The following is a 19,105-nucleotide window of genomic DNA, read 5'->3' on the forward strand; positions in this document are numbered from 1 at the left end:
TATGTGAAAATGTATCAGCGGGGCTGGTGAGATGGCTCAGCAGGTAGAGGCACTTGCTGCCAAGCTTGAGAATCTGAGGGAAGGAGAATCAGTTCCCAAAAGCATTGGCATCTATCGCCCCCATAAATGTAAAACATGAAAAGTCTTTAAAACTGCATCAATGGTATACTTAATGTTACACTTTCCTGTCTAGCACAGATTCGAGAGAGAAGCCTGAGGGATTCCGTGGGAAATCACTACTGCTGCCAAACAGAATTAGTTATGTGACAAAGATTCTAGAACTCTGAGATTTTATTACTGTTTGTCTTACTTAGGGTTCCTATTGCTATGAAGAGACACTATTGCCACGGCAGTTTACTTGAGGGCTGGCTCACAGTTCAGAGGTTTAGTCCATTAGCCTCACGGTGGGAAGGATGGCGGAGTGCAGGCAAACATGGTGCTGCAGGAAGGCTGAGCTCTTTCTACATCTGATCCTCAGGCAGCAGGCAGGGAGAGTGAGCCACTGGGCCTAGGTTGAGCTCCTGAAACCTAAAGCCCACCCCTGGTGACACACTTCCTCCAATAAGGCCACACCTCCTAATAGTGCCGCTCCCTGTGAGCCTATGGGGGCCATTTTCATTCAAACCACCACACAGTTGTTGGTAGTTGTGTGGATAGTTCACAACTTTCAGCATATACAAATCACACTTAAGTTTGACCCCTGGGACCAACGTAGTGTAAGAACTCCCGAAAGCTTTCTTCTGATTTCTACAACTGTCTGTCCCCTTGACTACAAAATAAAATTGAAAATGTAAAAAGCAATTTTAAAAAGTGAGTATTGGTGATTTAGTCTTGCTGCAAACCACCAGGACCTCTGTGGTGATATTTTGTTTGTGCTCTAACAAATAAAGCTTACCCGAAGATCAGAGGGCAGAGCTAGTCACTAGGACCGGCGGTGGTGGCACACATCTTTAATCCCAGAATTTGAAAGGTGGAAGCAGGAAGACCAGGAGTCCACGGCCTCACTGGTTTACAGAGGTTTAACCAGTCTAAAAGAGAAACAGAGCTCACACCTTTGAGCCTAGCACTTGGGATCTCATGCCTTTAATCTCAGCACTAGGGAGGTGGAGAAAGGAAGTAATATGGCTGGGCAGAGAGAAGAGACAGGAGCTCAGCCCCTTTGGTCTGAGAATTTGGTAGAGGTAAGAAGTCTCTCTAGTGGCTTGCTCTTTTGTTTCTCTGATTTTTCAGTATTTACCCCGATATCTGGTTCCAGGTTTTTATTCTTAAGACCAATTAGAATTCACCATATAGAGCTTTTACTTAATTCTTGCAAAAAGAGCATCAGGCCTGTGAGAACTGGCTTCTTATTGTGGTTATAGTTAGCCCTGTCCTTTCTGGACTTTGAAGGGCATTGGAACAATCCAGCTTCATGGCCTGCCTGGTTCCCAATCACCTGTCAACAGCTCTTAAAAATGCGTTTGGCATTCTGAGCCTCTCTGGCCACATTCCAAATGTGAAATTCATCTGGGTATAGATAAAAAACATTTCTCTCTTAGAAAATTCTACTGGATAGCACTGGTATGCAGAATAACTTCAAAAATATTGAAATCACGTGATACAGTCTATGACCCCAGCACTTAGGAGACTGAGGTAGAGGCAAGAACATTTGAAGTTTGAAGTCAATTTGGCTACATAGCAAGACCTTGTCTCAAAAAACAAAGTGGGGGGCGGGGGATAATGTGAAGGTCATGAAAGTTAGGGAAAGAGCGGAGAACTATTCCAGACTAAAGGAGACCAGAGTGGAATAATAACTGAATGCAAGGTGCCATCCTAGGCCAGGTCCCGAAACAGAGAAAGGACAGTAGTGGGACAAAGGTGAGAGCTGCACTAAGCTCTATCACGTTACTCTTCTCTTCTGACTGATGCCCTGCAGCTGGACAAGAGGCACTTGTGTTACTTGGAAACTGTAAATCTGAATTTTTTTCAAAATTATAAAGTAAGATAAAATGAACTGGTTATGGACTCTGGTTATTCACAGTACTTTGTCTTATTGCTTGTTATAGCCCCTGTTCCATAGCCACAATTCATTGTTGTCCAGGTCAGGGCTCCAAGGAGACTGTGTCCACTATGATGGCTCAGCAGTAATCAGCTCATGTTTTCCTGAGAGAGCAGTAGTTAGGCCCAGAGACAGTGACAGAGGGCATCAAAAAGGGCAACATCCACATCCTTCAGCCCTGCAGAAACTCTTCTAGACCAAAAGTAAAATTATCCCTGCCTTTACAACTTCATACCAAATAATGCTTTCATTTAAATGATGACTTCATTTATTTATTGGTTTTTCGGGGCAGGGTTTTTCCATGTAGCCCTGGCTGTCCTGGAAACTCGTTCTGTAGACCAGGCTGGCCTCAGACTCACAGAAATCTCCCTGTCTCTGCCTCTCGAGTGCTGGGATTAAAGGCGTGCGCCACCACCGCCCGGCTGTTTGGCTCATTTATTATTATTTTTTAAACACAGTGTGGCCCAGGTATGAGCTGTGGTGGAAAAGCATGGCCCTTGGATGGTAACTTAAATTCTAACACCCCACTACAACTAGATCTATTTTATAGTTAAAAGGCAAATGGGAAGACATTCCTTATGCCCAGGTTTCCTTCTCCTTTAAGGGACAACACCAACTTCTACAAAGTTCTATAAACTGGATCACAATTCAGAACATTTATTCCTATGGGCAAGTCTGTCTTAGCACTTACATACTTGATATCAATTCAAAGTATATAATGGGGGGGCTAGAGCAGTGGCTTAGTGGTTAAGAGTACTGACTGCTCTTCTAGAAAACCTAAGTTCAATTCCCAGCACCCACATGGTTTATCATAACCGTCGGTGACTCTAGTTCCAGGGGGTCCCATACTCTCTTCTGACCTCTGTGGATACCAGGCACACAAATAGTGTACAGATATACATTCAGGTATCTACCTATACTCATAAAATAAAAATTAAAAATTAACATCTTTTCTTATAGTCTGTGGAGGAATGAAGCTAAATAAACCAGATCTTATAGTACAGAGATTATTAGAGGATTTTAAACTTTAAAATGTTAGATGATAGCCTTTAAAAAAACTTCCCCCTCTGGTAGGTGGTAGCCTTTCCTTCTTCCTAAATGCTTACCCGTCACTTATAGAGCATAGGTTAAGGTGACTTCAAAACAGCTGCCTCACCACAAGAGCCACCCCAGCATGATGACCTCATGGAAGCTGCATTGTGGAGCCCCTCTCAGCCCCCTTCCTTCCACTTCTTGTAACTCTAGTATATCCCAAGATCACAAGAGGGTTGCAGCCCAACCCCCACCCCCTGCCTGCCCATCATCCAGCTAGCTCCATTATCTTTAACACAGACCTGACTACTTCTGTTTCGTTCTGCTCAGTTAGCGCCAGGGTTAAGTGGGTGAAGGTAAGCTCTACTCCAAGATGCCGATCATATTGTGCAAAGAACCTTTCCCTGATTCTTTGCTTCTCCCAGGTTCCAGCTTCCTATCATGGGGCAGCTCAGGAAATAGAAGTTACTCTGGATGTTTCATGATGGAAAGGCTTGGCTGCCTGAAACATAATTTACCTTCAGTGAATCACATCAATCAATTAATGTATGTGAGTGTGTGTATCACGAATGCATTCTACAGCACATGTGTGGAACTCACAGGATAACCTCAGGTGTCATCTTTACCTACCTTGTTTGGTGGCAGGGCCTTTCTTTGCAGCTGTAAGCTCCAGGCTATCTGGAATGAGCAGGGCGGAAGTAGCACACACCTTTGACCCCAGCAGAGGCAGAGGCAGAGGCAGAGGCAGATGAATCTCTGTGTGTTCAAGGCCAGCCTGGTCTATAGATGGAGTTCCAGGACAGCCAAAGCTATCCAAAGAAACCTTGTCTCAAAAAAAAAAAATACCTGGAATGTTCCAAATCCCAAAAAATTCCTCCCCCCACACTTTAAAAAAAAAAAGGAAAGAGGGTCTCACATAGCCCAGGCTATTTTGATATTTTTAAATTGGTATTTACAAACTTGCTATATAACAAAGGATGACCTTGAATTTTTCTCTTGTAAGGTTTTCATTGTGTGTGTGTGTGTGTGTGTGTGTATGTACTTGCTTGCTCATGAATCACAGTGTATCCATGGAGATTGTAAGCTAGGACACAGTAAGAAACCACAGAAATGACCACTCCTCCATGGTTTGGGAGGTTTTTATTATAAATATGAAAGAGAGAGAAGCCAGAAGCATCTTGAAGAGTCCAAAGCAGAGAGAAAAAGACAATCTCGCTGGGCTATCTCCTGGGAGCAGAGAAAACGGGAGGGAGAAGCAAGAGAAGACAATAGTGTGTGGGGGGTGACCTTGGCAGACAAGAGAGCAGAGCCTGGGAAGGGGAGTGAGCTGTAATCTGGAGCCGCTGGGGAGCTAGCAGAGTGGGGAAGAACCAGAAGACTGGTGTGGGGGTTGATATTCCTAAGAGGTGTCTGTTGCTAGAGACTGAGGGAGCCTGGAGGTTAGCTTTGGACTTGGTATGTAACTACAGGTATATGGCAAAGGAACTGGCCCTTTCTGGCAGGCAGAAAACCATTTCACAGGTTCCTGAGGAATGCTGGCTGTAGGTTTTGATCTATCTGCCAAAAATCCTTCTATAGTCCAGCTTGAGCTGAGCCTAGACTATCATTTTGGACTAAGTCAGGGGCCAGCCCTTTCCGGGGTGCTTGGAGTTTTTCCCTTTGGACAACGTGGGAGAGTTCTCTCCCTCCACCACGTGGGTCTTAGGGATCAAACTCAGGTCATCAGGCTTGACAGCCAGTGCCTTTCCCAGCCTAGCATCTGTGGCCCCCACCTTGAGTTTCTGGTCTTCCTGCTCGCACCGGCTGCATGCTGAGGTTACCAGTGTGCTAACGCCATCACACTCCCCCACTCTACCATTCAATCGATTTTCTGATTCCATCACTGTTAAGGATTCGAATGTAAATTTCCCCCTCAGGCTTACATTTTGAATGCGTGAACCCCAGCCAATGAATGGTGCTATTTTGGGAAGTTCTGGAAACTTCAGATGTGGAGCCTAGTTGGCGGCAGTAGGTCCCTACAAAGTGTGCTTCTGGGGGTTGCGCCGGTCCTTTTGGTTCATTTCAACTGAGCATGGAGAAGAGAGACGGTTTGGTTCAAGAAAGAGGAAGCATAGGATCACACCCAGCTTGTTATGAGGGTCCTGGGGTCCAAACTCAGGTCCTTACTGTTTTACAGGCACGCTCCTTACCACTGGGCCATCTCTCATGCTCACATTCCTTCTGTTCCTCTGCTCGTACTGGGACATCTGGGCTCCCTCGGGTTTGGATGGGTAGGAGTAGAGCTGCTATGAACGTCCACAAGGAAGTCTTTCTGTGGGATTACGCGCTCATTTCCCTTGAGTAAACTGCCTGACAGAGGCTAAGCTATATTTAGCTTTATCAGCAGTTTCCAGACTTCTCCAAAGAGACTGCATCGCAGCCCGCAGCAGCAATGCAGTGTGAGAGTCAGTTGATGCAGTCTGGTCCACTTCCTTGCCAACACTTGACACGGTTTTGGTGCTCTGTGGAGGAGTTTAATGTGCAAATTCAGTTGACTGTGGAACTGTGAGAGTCAGGGAGCTGCCCCTGGAGGGGATCCAAGCGCACATTATTGCAGTGGGATTCATACCTGTAACCCCCACACTGGAAAAGCTGAGGCAGGGAGAGCACAGGGTTAAGTCTATCTGAACTACATAGTATGACCTTGTCTCAAAAATAATAGCAAAATAAAATTTAAAAAAAAAAAAAACACAAAACTTGAGCTGGGCGGTGGTGGCGCCTTTAGTCCCAGCACTCCAGAGGCAGAGGCAGGCGGATCTTTGTGATTTTGAGGCCAGCCTGGTCTACAAAGACAGGCTCCAAAACTACAGAGTAACCCTCTCTGGAAAAAACAAAAAACAAAACAAAACAAAACAAAAACCTTGGGGCTGGAGAGATGGCTCAGCGGTTAAGAGCTCTGGCTGCTCTCCCAGAGGATCTGGGTTCAGTTCCCAGCACCCACATGGCAGCTCACAACTGTCTGTAACTCCGTTCCACAGGATCCTATACCCTCTCACAGAGGCAAAATACCAACGTACAGGAATATATAAAAAATTTTTAAAAAACTTTTTAAAGTTGATGGTTAAAAGAAAACAAAACAACCCAAACCTCATGAAAACCTTGGTCAAAACTGGAGATGGCTGCTGCCATCCCCATTCACAGGGCTCTGAGAAGCCTTTTCAGTGCTGAAGAGGCAAGAATGCTGGGAGCCGACGTAGACCCTAGCGTCATTGTTGTCACGTGACAGCAGGAAGCCGTCCTCTGTCCCTCAAATAGCTCATGTGGCATCTAATAATTGACTCACTTCATAGTTACAGCTCCCGCTACCAAGACGTCTGTTTGGAGGTGGGATAGTTCTTTGTTCCTGGCCCTTCTCCCTGGAGGAAGGTAGAGGGCGCCAGCTGTGTTAGTGCACCTCTTCCTCCATTGAGTGGATCCTTTGGTGATATGGGGCTGACTCCTGCGGCAGCTCTGATCTTACTTGGTGTTGCGTGATGCTATTCCTGGGGCGACACGAACTTTAGTCCCTTTATTCACCCCAGATAGGGCGTCTATGGCAGTCTAAACTTTAGACTCCAAAGTAAGGATCCCACTTAGATCCAAGGTGGTAAACCAGTAAGTTTTATTGGGGTTACTTACAGGAAGGAACTCAAAGGCAGTTGCATCACCAAAGTGCTCCCAGCATGAGTGACAGCTCAGGAGAGCTGGGAAAATGGAGCACACTGCAGTGTGCAGGCAGCTCTGCAGGCTGGAGACTCTCTTCCAGGCAGTTTGTGAGGTCTGAACCTCTTCTGGGCAGCTGTGCTGATAAGCAGTCCTTATTGCTTATATATGCTTGGGGAGGGAAGGGCCCAGTGAGTCCGGTCAGTTTGGGGACTTCCTGAAGACTTTGAGTTGTTTACTTGGCAGCATCTCTTCAGGATGGAGCATTTTCATCTTGTCTTAGTATATCCTGTGTGTTTTAAATTTTTTTTTTTAAATGAGTGTCTTGCTTGCGTATGTCTATGAGTTATGTGCCTGCCTAGTGCCTGAAGAGGCAAAAAACAGGTGTTGGATCTTCTGGAACTGGAATTATGGCCGGTTGTGAGCTGTCATGTGGGTTCTGGGGATTGAACCTGGGTCCTCTGAAGAACAACAGCCAGGGCTCCTAACCTCTGAGTCATCTTTGCAGATCCAACATCTCCAGCCTTTACAATCTTCTGTCTAACTCTTAGAGGAGACTGCTACGCAATGCTTGGTCTCACTTACACCTGAAGGACTCTAGCAGGCTCAAGCATGGCAAACATGGCTCTCAGGCTTTGCCCTTCCCCCATTTCCTCTGCCTTGTAAAAACCATTAGATCACATTCTCACCACGGTCTATTCCCTTATTTGGCCACTTCCTCCTCCTACCAATGTCCAGCTACCAAACTATTGAAGTCCAGCAATCAAAAGCCCCCTTTCGGCTCACCTAATTAACATGCCCAATTAAAATGAACCAACTCGTCCTAACACAGGGGTTCCCCTTCTACCTTTATAAACTGCCATTTGCCTACCGGCCACACCTGTCTCCCCTCTATCCAGAGGAAGTCCTTAGTCCCTTGGGGGCAAATATCCTCCCTCTCTCGTTCCTTTCCCTTCTCCCTCGTTCCCGATCTCCCATGTTGGTCTCTTATTCCCTGCCCTCTGTCCGTCTGGGAGAAATAAATCTCCTTTGTGCTGGTCTTGGGCATCTGTGCTGACAGCGATGTCAGTCCTCTTTTCAGTCAGTCTTCTCTTCTGTTAGGAGCTGATAGTCTCAGATGGACTCAGCTGGGACGACTCTCTTTATTTGCAATAGTTATTTATTATTGTGGGAGGGGTGCACATACCAGAGAGAGAGAGAGAGAGAGAGAGAGAGAGAGAGAGAGGGCCAAAGGAAACTGCAGGTTGAGTCAGTTTTCTCCTGTCATCTTTACGTGGGTTAAAGAGAGTGAAGCTAGTAGGTCCCAGGGTTCGTGCAGCCTTACCCACCGAGTCATCGCACCAGCCCAGGGATGGTTCTTTTCACTTCACGTAGCTTCTTACCCTTCCATCAGCCTGAACCACACACTTTTCATAGCAGAAAGCAAAATGCCCATGAGACCTTGACTCTAAACTGGCCAAGTGTCATTCCTGCCACATTGTACTGGGCTGATGCAAGTAAGGAGGCTAGCCCAGGCACACTAAGGACAGAAACCCTCCACCCTCTCAAGGGGTGATGCTAGGCCACATTGTCTGGTGCGATAAAGCATGGAGTGGAAAAGTACAGAAATCTCTAAGGACCGCCTATAGCACCCACATCCCTCCTCCCCCACAGACCCAGCGGCAAACCTTGAGTCTTTGGGGTTTCTTTGCTTCCTTTCTTTCCTTTTTTTTTTTTTTTTTTTTTTTTAAAAAAAACAGGTTTCTCTCTGTAGGTCTGTTGTTTTAGAACTTCTGTATAGACCAGGTTGGCCTTGAATTCAGAAATCCACTTGCCCTTGCCTCCCAAGTATTAGGATTAAAGGTGTGCATCACCCCACTGACATTTGGGTTTGCTTGTCTGTGAAAACACAAAAATTCCTGCATTTGACTATTATCCCTTCTGTTTTGTGGTGCTCCCTTAGTTGGTTAGCTTTCTTTTCCAAGTTTTCTAGTAATATTTTTTTTAAATATTTATTTATTTATTATGTATACATTATTCTGTCTGTGTGTGTCTGCAGATCAGAAGAGGGCAGCAGACCTCATTACAGATAGTTGTGAGCCACCATGTGGTTGCTGGGAATTGAACTCATGACCTTTGGAAATGCAGGCAATGCTCTTAACCACTGAGCCATTTCTCCAGCCCGTTTTCTAGTAATATTTAAGATAAGAGTAATATCTGGAGCTGGGTATAGTAGCGCACACCTTTAATCCCTACATTTGGGAGGCAGAGACACATGAATCTCTGAGTCTGATCTACATAGTAAGTTTCAGGACAGCCAGAGCTACATCGAGAGTTCCTGTCTCAAAAAACCAAAACGACAACAGCAATAATAATATATGGAGTCAGGTGTGTGTCAGGTCCAAAGGGTACTCCAAACCCCCAAACTCCAAAGACACTCCAAATATCCAGAAATGAGCTCACTTGGACTGCTGGAGGATTTCTGGTGGTTACATGAAAGCCGACATCCTCAGGAACTTAGAAAATAGTTCTCTTCCACCAAAAGAACATTTCCTTACCTCAGCCAGGAGGGGCACATGGGTACCGTGGCACCTATCAGCATAGCAAAGCCCATGCTGGCCTGCAGGCCCTTGTAACACAGGTACCAGGTATATATTTCAAAGTCCACACTAACTAGCATCCTGGCCCTTCTCACCTCCTCCCTCCCCTACGGTCCCTCTAGCTGAGGGCTTCCCTCCCCAGCTACTCTTTCTTATAACCCTGCTATCCTCATTATGTTCTCTCTGCACGGTTCCTGCTTGGCTCACAGTTTTCTCTAGTCTCTGTCCCCTGCTATTCTCTCTCTCTCACAGAGAGCCCTGCCATGTTCAGTCTACTTCTTTCCCTCTCTGATCTGGACTCTACTAGGTGTTTCTGGTTGTTCTCTAGCTCATCTGCAATAAAAACGTTCTCCTTAACCATGGAGTGGTCATATCATCAGTTTATACAGTGTGGTGATTGACGTGTGCCTGTTACCCCACACTGGGAGGTGGAAGATGGAGTTCAAGGTCAACCTCCACTCATAGGGAGTCTGAGGGCACCCTGGGGTGCTGACCAGGGACAGGTACTGTGACTGTGTTCCCCATTGCCCCTGAAGGTCTCTGCACAGACTCTTTATTTTTAGTTACGCCTGACTGTGAGGGTTTCGTTTCTTTATCTTTGCTAACTTGCTATTTGTGACCCAGGAAACTGCTCTTCTGTGCTTACCTCTTACTGTCAGCTCTGCATGGGCCTCTCTGAGGCTGAAGTTTGCTCTGCCTCCCAGCGCTTTGTTCTTATCACGTAGATGTCCAAGACCACCTGAAATGGGGGACTCCAAAGGCTTTTAAAGTCATTTTCAGTCCACAAGTGTTGATTCCCAGGCAATGCCCAAATGCCGCCCTTCTCCAGCCACAGGTGAAATCTTTGCTGCTCCAAATGCTCATGGCTCTTTAAGCTGACAAGGCCAGGCTGAAACTGCTTTGACCTTGCCACCATAAATCAGGTGACTGTTCCTGAGAGGGAGGAGTTCTGGCCCCCTTTTCACCTGTTTTCCCTCAGGACAGAACCATAGGTGTGTACTAACGTCCAGTTCTGGCTCTAGCCTCATCTGAGCACTTACTGGAAGAAAGAACTCGCTTTCCGGGAAACAGGACTCTTGAGCCTGCTGTTTTTGAATCCCAGGAGAAATCCCTGCATGGGGCTAGGAGTTTAGCTCAGTGGGAGAATGCCTGACAAGCATAAAAAAGCCCTTGTTCTGTATTCAGTACTGAAGGAGAAAAGGTTGGCACATGGTGAAATTTCAGAGTTCCCAGCCTCAAGGATTCCCTAGAAACCCCCTGTCACAAAGCATAGGATTTTTGTCTCAAATGATAACACTCTACAAATAGAAACTGTCACCAGGCTTGTTCCACTCTGCTCTCTGTCCGGTTTCTTACACCCTCTACTAAATTAATTTGAAAGAGACATGCAGTGCATAGTATAGATTGATGATCACAGTAAAGAGAATTTAATAAACCAAAGCACTCTCTAGGCAGAGTGGGCAATGAATGACCGGAGGGACCACTGCTTAGATTGGCATTACAAGATGGACTTTATACTGGTTCTTAAAGTGTCTAGGGCACAAGGAGAGAGGCCCATTCTCGATGTCCACCAAGTCCATGGATATTTATCTAGCTACATAAAAGAAACAACACTGTGCATATATTTGAGTGTTCATTATCATTTTGAGATCAGGTCTTGCTATGTAACCATAGTACTCAGCAACCTACCCCCAACACCCATACTCACACAGTTTTCTGAGGGACTACAGGCTGATTTCAAGGCCTGACCACAGCCCTCAAAAAACAACTTTTAAATTAAGATATTATTTGTGTGCGATGTGTGTGCCAGGAAGCACTCTGAAGATCAGAGGACAATCTTGGGTGTCCATCCCTGCCTTCTACCTTGTTGTTTGCCACGGTGTATACTATGTGAGCTAGCCCACAGCTTTGTCCTGTCTCTGCCTCCTTTTTGACCATAGAAGCACTGGAATTACAGATGTGGGCTACTGAGCCTGGCTTTACATGGTTCTGGGATTCAAGCTAGTCATGCTTGCACTCCAAGTGTTTGGACCCAGTGAACCCTCTCCCCCAGCCCTGAACTTTAAAAGAAGAAAGTGACACCTGAGAGTTGTTGGGAAACAGAGGCCCCAAGTAGAGACCAGGAATGATTAAAACCTCCTTGGAAGAACAGTTGGGGGGTTGGAGAGATGGCTCAGAGGTTAAGAGTACTGCCTGCTCTTCCAGAGATCCTGAGTTCAATTCCCAGCAACCACATGTGGCTCACAACCATCTGTGAGATCTGATGCCCTCTTCTGGTGGGCAGGCATACATGCAGACAGAATATTGTATACATAATAAATAAATAAATTTTAAAAAAACAGTTGGGAACTCTGGAGAATCAAAGTGCTGGAATTTGCCTCTCAGATCACTTCTTAGGATCTTGGCCATAAGTGAGATACTAGTATATGGCAGACCTTTCAGAGGTAGTTAAAGTAATCCAGATATCTGAATTCAGAGCTCACTGCTGCTGGAAAATTCAGATGCCAGTGAACAGAGGCAAGAACTTGCGGCGAACCCCCCTGGCCAGCAGGGAAGAACGACCACCGAGTCGAGGATTCTTCTCAAATCACGCTTTATTGGAGCCTCTTGGTTGAAGGGAGAGCAGGAAGCGAAGGGCGCAGAGCACTAAACGGCAGCAGCTTATATAGGGAGAGCGGACACGGGTCGTGCCTGGATTGGCTACTCGCTCGTTTTTCCGATGCCCCCGGCCACGGGATTGGCCAAGATTTCTGCGCACTACTGCGCATGCGAGAGGTTCCATCTACAGCCTTGCCTAATATGGAGTTGTTTACTCAGTGGTACAGGGGCTCGGCGCCATCTCATAATGGCGGCCAGCAAATCGGCTCCCTGCAAGAACTGAATCTTGGGGCTGGAAAGATGGCTCAGTAGTAAAGAACACATTCTGCTAGTTCAGAGGACCTGGGTTTGGTTTCCAGTGCCCACATGGTAGCTCCCAACCATCTGTAACTCCAGTTCCAGGGGTTCAGATGCCCTCTTCTGACCTCTGGGGAATTGCACACATATACATGGTACACACACACACACACACACACACACACAAATTATACACATAAAATAAAAACTTAAAAAAGAAAGGAGTGAATCATTAAACTGCACTCTATTCTGAGAGGCTCAGTCTGAGAAGACAGAGGAATATCATTCTCCAAGTCTGTCTTCCCTCATCTTTAGCAGGCTGAGTATATGGGAAGGGAAACAAAAACAATCGATCACTCCAAAGTCCAGTCTGGTCTCACTCAAGTGGTTAGGCTTGGATCTAAGTTCTGCTTTTCCTTCTCCCTGTGTGTGGAATACAGGGAGTGTTCACTTATACCAAGGTTACAAAGTCTTGCAATCATCCTGAGACATCAAGACTTCAAGTTAGCTCACAACAAACCAATAGATGGATATGTGAACTTTCCACCCAAGACATTCAGATAAGCTCTTAGAATTTAGAGTATGGATATAAGCACCCCTCGCTGTCATCTACAGTAGAGCTTTCTGTGAGGTCATGACTGGCTCCTGTCTGCTCCTCAGCTTACTGTACGCCCACCTCTCTTCTCTCCCGTCCATGTCCCCATCACTGAATTGCCACCCACCATGAGGTTGTCACCAGAGCCAAGCTGAGGCCAGTGCCATACTTTAACTTCAAAACTGGATTAAATGAACCTCTTTTCTTTATAAATGTACCCAGCCTCAGGTACTGAAAAATACAAGGATTCTATAATCACCAATTATGAGATTTTTTTTTGTTCTGTTGTTCTGTATAACTCTGTCTTCCTAAATGTTCATTAGTAGTCAGCTATAACCAAAATGCACATGCTTGTTTTTGCGAGTGAGCATCAGTGGAAACAGCACGTGTTACATGCTTTGAGAGAAAAGAAAGAAGAGTAACATGTTCTGAGAGCCAAGTGGAACGTGACAGAACTAGAGTCAGAAATGTAGAGAAACCATGTTTTGTAGACTCAGATGTTCCAAGAGAGCCTATTTTTCTTTTCTTTTCCTTTCTTCCTTTTTTTTTTTTTTTCAAGACACAGTTCCTCTGTAGTTTTGAAGCCTGTCCTGGAACTAGCTCTTGTAGACCAGGCTGAACTCAAACTCACAGAGATCCGCCTGCCTCTGCCTCCCGAGTGCTGGGATTAAAGGCGTGCGCCACCACCGCCTGGCTGCTCCATGAGATCTTGAGATGCTGGGGTGGTAGTGGATACTGGCACCCCACTGCAAAGAGAGGAGGGAGCTGAGGAAGCTTCATTTGAATACAATGAGAGCTAACCACCTTGGATGGATGATCTGGACTGCCAAGATGGCAGAGACCTGGGATACAGTTAAGCCTTATTTTGCAGCCTGCAGGTTCCCCCCTTAGTTAAACTAAACTGCTTCCTTGCAGAACTGTTCTGTGGTTCCTTCCTCATTGTACGCAAATGATCCATCTTCCAAAAGTAACTTTTCTTTTCTGGAGTTTTCTGCTATCTGCCACAATTAGGGTAAGGGAAGATTAACAACAGGAGACTCACCTACTGTGCAGCTGGACTCTCTGAATGGAACAATGGAACACAATAGCTACTTAACGACCCAAGCTGGGAAAACATTTCTGAAATAAAAAAGGGCTTCATTTTACTTTGGAAAAAATACATCATGTACTGGAGAGATGGCTCAGCTGATAACAGTGCCTGCCAGGAAGCTTGACAGCTGAGCTCAATCCACAACGCAAGGACAGTCCCACAGGGCAAGGACAGAACTGCCCTCCAGTCTCTGCTTCTCAGAGACTGACCAACCACCACACAGCCAACCACCCGTGACACATACTACAGCAAAAAGCACAAAGAAACAACTGAGGAGGAGGAATGGAGGTCTCAAAAGGAAGCCTCGTAGGAGGATGCTTGAGCAAGTAGCAGGGCAAGGTCAGGGGTCATTCAGGCGGATGCTCATGCACAGGAGGGCACTGCATCCATCAGGTGCACAAAAAGAGAGAACAAAGTCAGACAGCCATTGTTTTTAATTCAAAGTAAGGTATCACCTGGCCCAGACACCTGGCACTTGCTGGCCAGCAGACAAGAAAGGCTGCTGTGCACTTGGCTTGCCTGGCAGATATAGGCTCGGCACATACGGAGCCTCAGAATCCCCCTGCTCTGAACTGTGGTGGGGCCGGATGCAGAATAGGCCTTGCTGAAAATATCCTTGATGATGTGCAAAGGCAGGGGCCAGGATTTGCCAGGGTACCATCCCAGCTTCCCCACCTTGAAGGGAGTCTCAGAGACTCCTTTTGTGCTGGGGATATAGAGAAAGTGAACTAAAGTCTTGGCAGGCATTACATGGCTCCAGTACAGGCAGCTGAGAGGGCTGGAAGTCAAGGGCTAGCGTGGTGAACAACGCAGAGTGTCACATGGCAGCTACTGGTTCAGGATGTCCTACCATTCCACTGAACTGGGAAAAGGTACAGCTAGCTTCCTCTGCCTTCTATCCAGGCCCCCTCCTGCCAGCTTGTCCAATCATTTGTCCTGAGTGCAGTCACATATCAGACTAGGGAGCAGCCTGGGCAAGAGGGAGATGCCAAACTTCTCCTTGAAGTGTGTAATCTTTACCCTCCCTCTCTGTCCTTTCAAGAAGCCTCATTCTGGTGGGTGGTCAGCGGGGCCAAGCAGCACTGAATTCCTTCTCCAGGTCCTGGACAAACTGGTCATTGAGGAAAAGGAGCTGCCCATGTGGCAGGAAGCGGGCGAGGATTCCCTCAATGCGGTCAGCCCTCAACAAGAAGTTGTTACCTGGTGTCAGCAGCCGCAGGTGGTCAAGAAGGAGGCGGACCAACAGCCGGAGTGTACTCTCAGCCAGCACCAAGTTCTCATGGGTATCCAGCACCAGGGCAAAGCCTAGTGAGAGCACACCCAGCCACACCACAGTCTGCGGCTCCTGGAAAGGGTCCCCGGCTCCCAGATAGAAGGCTCCATGGGGGGCCTCATGCAGAGACACAGGCTCATCTGAGAACTGAGGCTGCAGGTCTGTGGAGGGACATCCAGATGCTTGCTGCTGCAGCCGGCACAGTGACTCCACCTGCCTGGAAGAGTAGTCAGGTCACTGGCAGACCACCAAGGTGCCACACCCCCACACACATGGACACTTCTGTCAACTTCCAATGTAGCTGGGAGCTGTTATGTCTCATATCTTGGGTAAGGAAAACTTAGGCTTAGAAAGCTTAAGTGATCTGCCCAGGGACACAGAGCCAGGGAAATGTGAGGTTACAGAAATCCAGGCTCCAGCCTGAATCACTTTACTCGAAATGGCCAAGAGAAGACAGCTCCTTGGGCTGGGAAAAGGACTAGGGATGAAGTCTTTTCTCACTCGCCTCGCAGAAGCCTTCTCAACAGTTGAGAGAGGCAAACAAGTGATGAGAAGAACATGGGCCGTCTGACTTCTCAACCATTCACCCCTCTCCAAGTCCTAAGCACCTCCCATGTGACTGTCAAGGCTGCCCTCACCGCTTCCTGAATCATCTTCTAGATCAGGCCCCTCACAGACTGGCTTTAAAGCCTTGCGTTTAGCCAGGTATGGTGGTGCATGCCTATAATTCTAGCATTGGGAGGAGGAGGCAGGGGGATCGGTTCATTCCAGCCTGAAATACACAGAGAAGTGGAGGGCAGCCTGAACCAGAAAATTAGGCTCTGTCTCAAAACAAATAATTCCAACAGGTCATTGTTTAGTTCTGTCTGTCCTGCAAGAGGGGAACCAGGTCAAGACTAAGGGGTTGGCAAAGAGCTGTGCAACTCACGTGGGTCTGGGAAGAAAGGTCCCAGTCTGGCCACCTCCCTCATAGGGAGCTTTCCAAAACGGCTCGGAGTCTCCGGCATTCAGCAGCCCTGAGTCTCTGCTAATCATCACGTCCTCTCTCTTAGGAAGACCTCCACTAGAAAGCATGTTTCGTGTGCATGAGTCTGCCTGGTTATACTCTAATCTCCATTTCTAGCCATGTTTTCGTTGCACAACCTTGGGCAGGTTAAGTTCCTTAGCCTCTGTATGTCAGCTTACTCTTCTGGAAAGTGGAGATAATAACATAGCCACCTCAGAGGACTATGAGGATTATATAATATACATGAAATTCCCAGAACCACCATAATGATAATCACATTCTTTCTTTAGCTCTTTTTTCATAGGAATACTTATACACAGTGGTGGGGACCAGGGGAAACATCGTGACTCCTCGTCTTCCTTCACTGCCCAACTCCAGCGTCCCTCATAATCAGCTCTGTGTCTGATGAAGCTCGGGGCAAGGCTGTGACATTACCTGGCCACGGCCAAAATCTGTTCCTTGCGCAAGAGCCTGTCCCTTTCTGCACCACGTGGCCGTGGATCATCGGGTGACTTCTCAGCACCAAAGACACAGGAGTAGAGCACTCGGCAAAGGCCTGTATCTTCCGAATTCGGGGCCCTCAAGGTGTGGATGAGGAAGGCGTGGACCATGGCTACAGGGTGGGTGCTGCAGAGAAGCCAGAGACCTACGAGAGGAAAGTAAAACCCCTGTTAAGGAGATACTCTCAAGGAGGGTGTGGCCTGGGAGTGTGCCCAGAGAGTGTTATGGCTGGACACTTATCACCTGTCTACTTAGGTATGCCTAGCCTCTGAATAATGTAATGTCTGGTCTGCCTTGCAGAACAAGGGTGGAGATGTCTCCTACAACACTAAACCCACTTCTGCAAAACTATCCGGAAATCTCCAAAAGCATCAAGGTCATGAGAGTGCAGGACTACTGATGACCAGAGGCCACAGCTGAGTGCTCCTGGGACAAAACCAACCAGACTCCACAGGGTGCGCCATTAAGACAACTTAAGTATGGAGTATGAGATGGGAGGGTTTTTTTTTTTTTTTTTTTTTTTTTTTTGGTTTTGTTTTGGTTTTTCGAGACAGGGTTTCTCTGTGTAGCTTTGTAGCCTGCCCTGGAACTCGCTCTGTAGACCGGTTTGGTTTTGGTTTTTCGAGACAGGGTTTCTCTGTGTAGCTTTGTAGCCTGCCCTGGAACTCGCTCTGTAGACCGGGCTGGCTGACATGGAAGTCTTGATCATTGCCACTTGGTTTTGAATGTAGGAGCGTGTCTTTGTTTTAGAAACTACACACGAAAATACCTCTAAATGCCGTATCTGCAGCTGACTCTGATCAACTGGAAAAAAAGGAAGGAGCGAGTGTGGCAAACCTTATTCAAAGGGCTCTATCTAGTTAACCAAAACTATTTCAAAAACAAGACATGGTGGCACATACCTGAAATCCCACTCGGGAGGTGGAGACAAGAGGATCAGGAATTCAAGTCAGCCACAGATATATGGGGAGTCCCTGACTGCTCTGGACAACGTGACAGTGGCGACCCCGGGGTCGCAAGGCTGAGGTGGGACACAGTAGTTAGTCCCGGTCAAGGCTAAACAGATCAAGAATTGAAAGTTATCCAACAGGTAGGTTGGCAAACCCGCTTCAGGAAGGGAAGTAAGGTTTATAGGCCTTGACTTCTGGTCATCTTTCTGCCGCCAGCAGCAGACGTCATCAACCCCGGTCACCGTACTCCCTCTTTTCCTGACGGCCTCATTGCGTCACTGTCTCGCGCGGGCAGCGGCGCGCTGGACTCTGGGGGTTGTAGTGCGGACTCAATCCTGAGTCTGTGGTCCGGGCGTGGGGCCTTACTTCCCGAGGGCGCGCAGGCTTCTGACTAGCCGATCTCCTCGACTGCGAGAGCGCCCTGAAGGGTTCAGGGGGCCGGCGAGCTTCTCTGGAGGCGCTGGAAAGCCCTTGACTAGCTGCGGCCTGGTCACCGCGAGGGTGGCCGCCAGGGGGCGCTGTGGCTGCTGCGACATGAGCCAAACTTTCCACGGAGGCCTGCGCACCGCTACCCCTAAGCTACTTGTGTGCGACCGAATTGCCTGCTGAAACGCACACCAGAAAGTGATGACTTTGGGAAAGATACGAATATGCGAGCAGTTGTGAAGATTCTTTATTGTTGGTTCCTTCAGTGGGTTAAAGCTGATCCTGGATTTCACATAGGATTCCAATTCTAGTCCCAACTTCGTCATAGTTGTGTAGCCCTGGCAGGTCTTTGTTAGGCCCCAGTGAAACCCCATCTAGAGACAGCTGGGGCAAGTGCTTAAGGCTGTCTTTCCCTTTTGCAGCCGCTGCTTGACTCCTCACAGGGAGGACATCAAGGAACCTTCTAACTTAAGAGATCTAAAACTAAGGTTTGAACCAAATGGTGCCACCAGCATTAGTGTGAAGATCCAGTCTGGAAACATGGCCCAAGCGGTGTTTAGGACAAAGGTGCACACGCATTCTTTTACCACTTGCTATGCATGTGAATTCTTAGGCTTCCTTAAGTATGTCCCAGTCTTATGTACCTCGAAGGTCCCACCAGGGCTATCCACTGAGATTATTCCCTAAGTGACTCTGACCAAAACTTTTGTCTCTTGTGGGGCCCATCTCTGCCATGGTTCCCGTCTTTCTCCCCAAGGCCAGGATTATACTTACTTGAATACTGTCTGATGACGAAATGAAGGAGCAGAGTGGCCCAGGCAGGACTTCTGAAGAAAGACCCCCATGAAGGACTTTGGCAGGCAGTTGGCAAGGGGAATAGATGGTGCACAGGCTGTGGGGGGGTTTGATGTCAGGTGCAGGTGAAAGGACGGGCCCAGAGGCAGTGTGGGGCCTCAATCAGAGAGTCGGGATGATGTTGGCTCCTGGTGCCCCATCCCTATCACCCTGGGCCAGGCCTCATGTCTGCCAGCAGATTGTA

General features: G+C 47.5%; 1 protein-coding gene across 5 annotated transcripts; it reads right to left on the bottom strand.

Annotated features, from left to right (window-relative positions):
• Positions 1-4,195: 4,195 nt before the first annotated feature.
• Positions 4,196-17,893, bottom strand: Ap5s1 (adaptor related protein complex 5 subunit sigma 1). 5 transcript variants are annotated; one of them, XR_005285557.1, is made up of 5 exons: positions 17,593-17,893; positions 16,625-16,835; positions 15,111-15,400; positions 9,977-10,082; positions 4,196-5,571 (listed from the first exon to the last, which is right to left on the bottom strand). XR_005285557.1 is itself a non-coding variant. In XM_038331948.1 (5 exons), the coding sequence occupies exons 2-4, from the start codon at positions 16,798-16,800 to the stop codon at positions 13,863-13,865; spliced, it is 543 nt and encodes a 180-aa protein (XP_038187876.1). In that variant the 5' UTR covers positions 16,801-16,835; positions 17,593-17,893; the 3' UTR covers positions 12,335-13,566. The 5 variants fall into 5 exon arrangements, 4 of the variants coding, with proteins under 4 accessions (XP_038187877.1, XP_038187876.1, XP_041911119.1 ...); XM_038331948.1 differs by lacking the exons at positions 4,196-5,571; positions 9,977-10,082 and adding exons at positions 12,335-13,566; positions 13,863-13,939; XM_038331949.1 differs by lacking the exon at positions 9,977-10,082.
• Positions 17,894-19,105: the final 1,212 nt, after the last annotated feature.

This window comes from Arvicola amphibius, chromosome 5, assembly GCF_903992535.2.
Source record: "Arvicola amphibius chromosome 5, mArvAmp1.2, whole genome shotgun sequence".
Lineage (NCBI taxonomy): Eukaryota > Metazoa > Chordata > Mammalia > Rodentia > Cricetidae > Arvicola > Arvicola amphibius.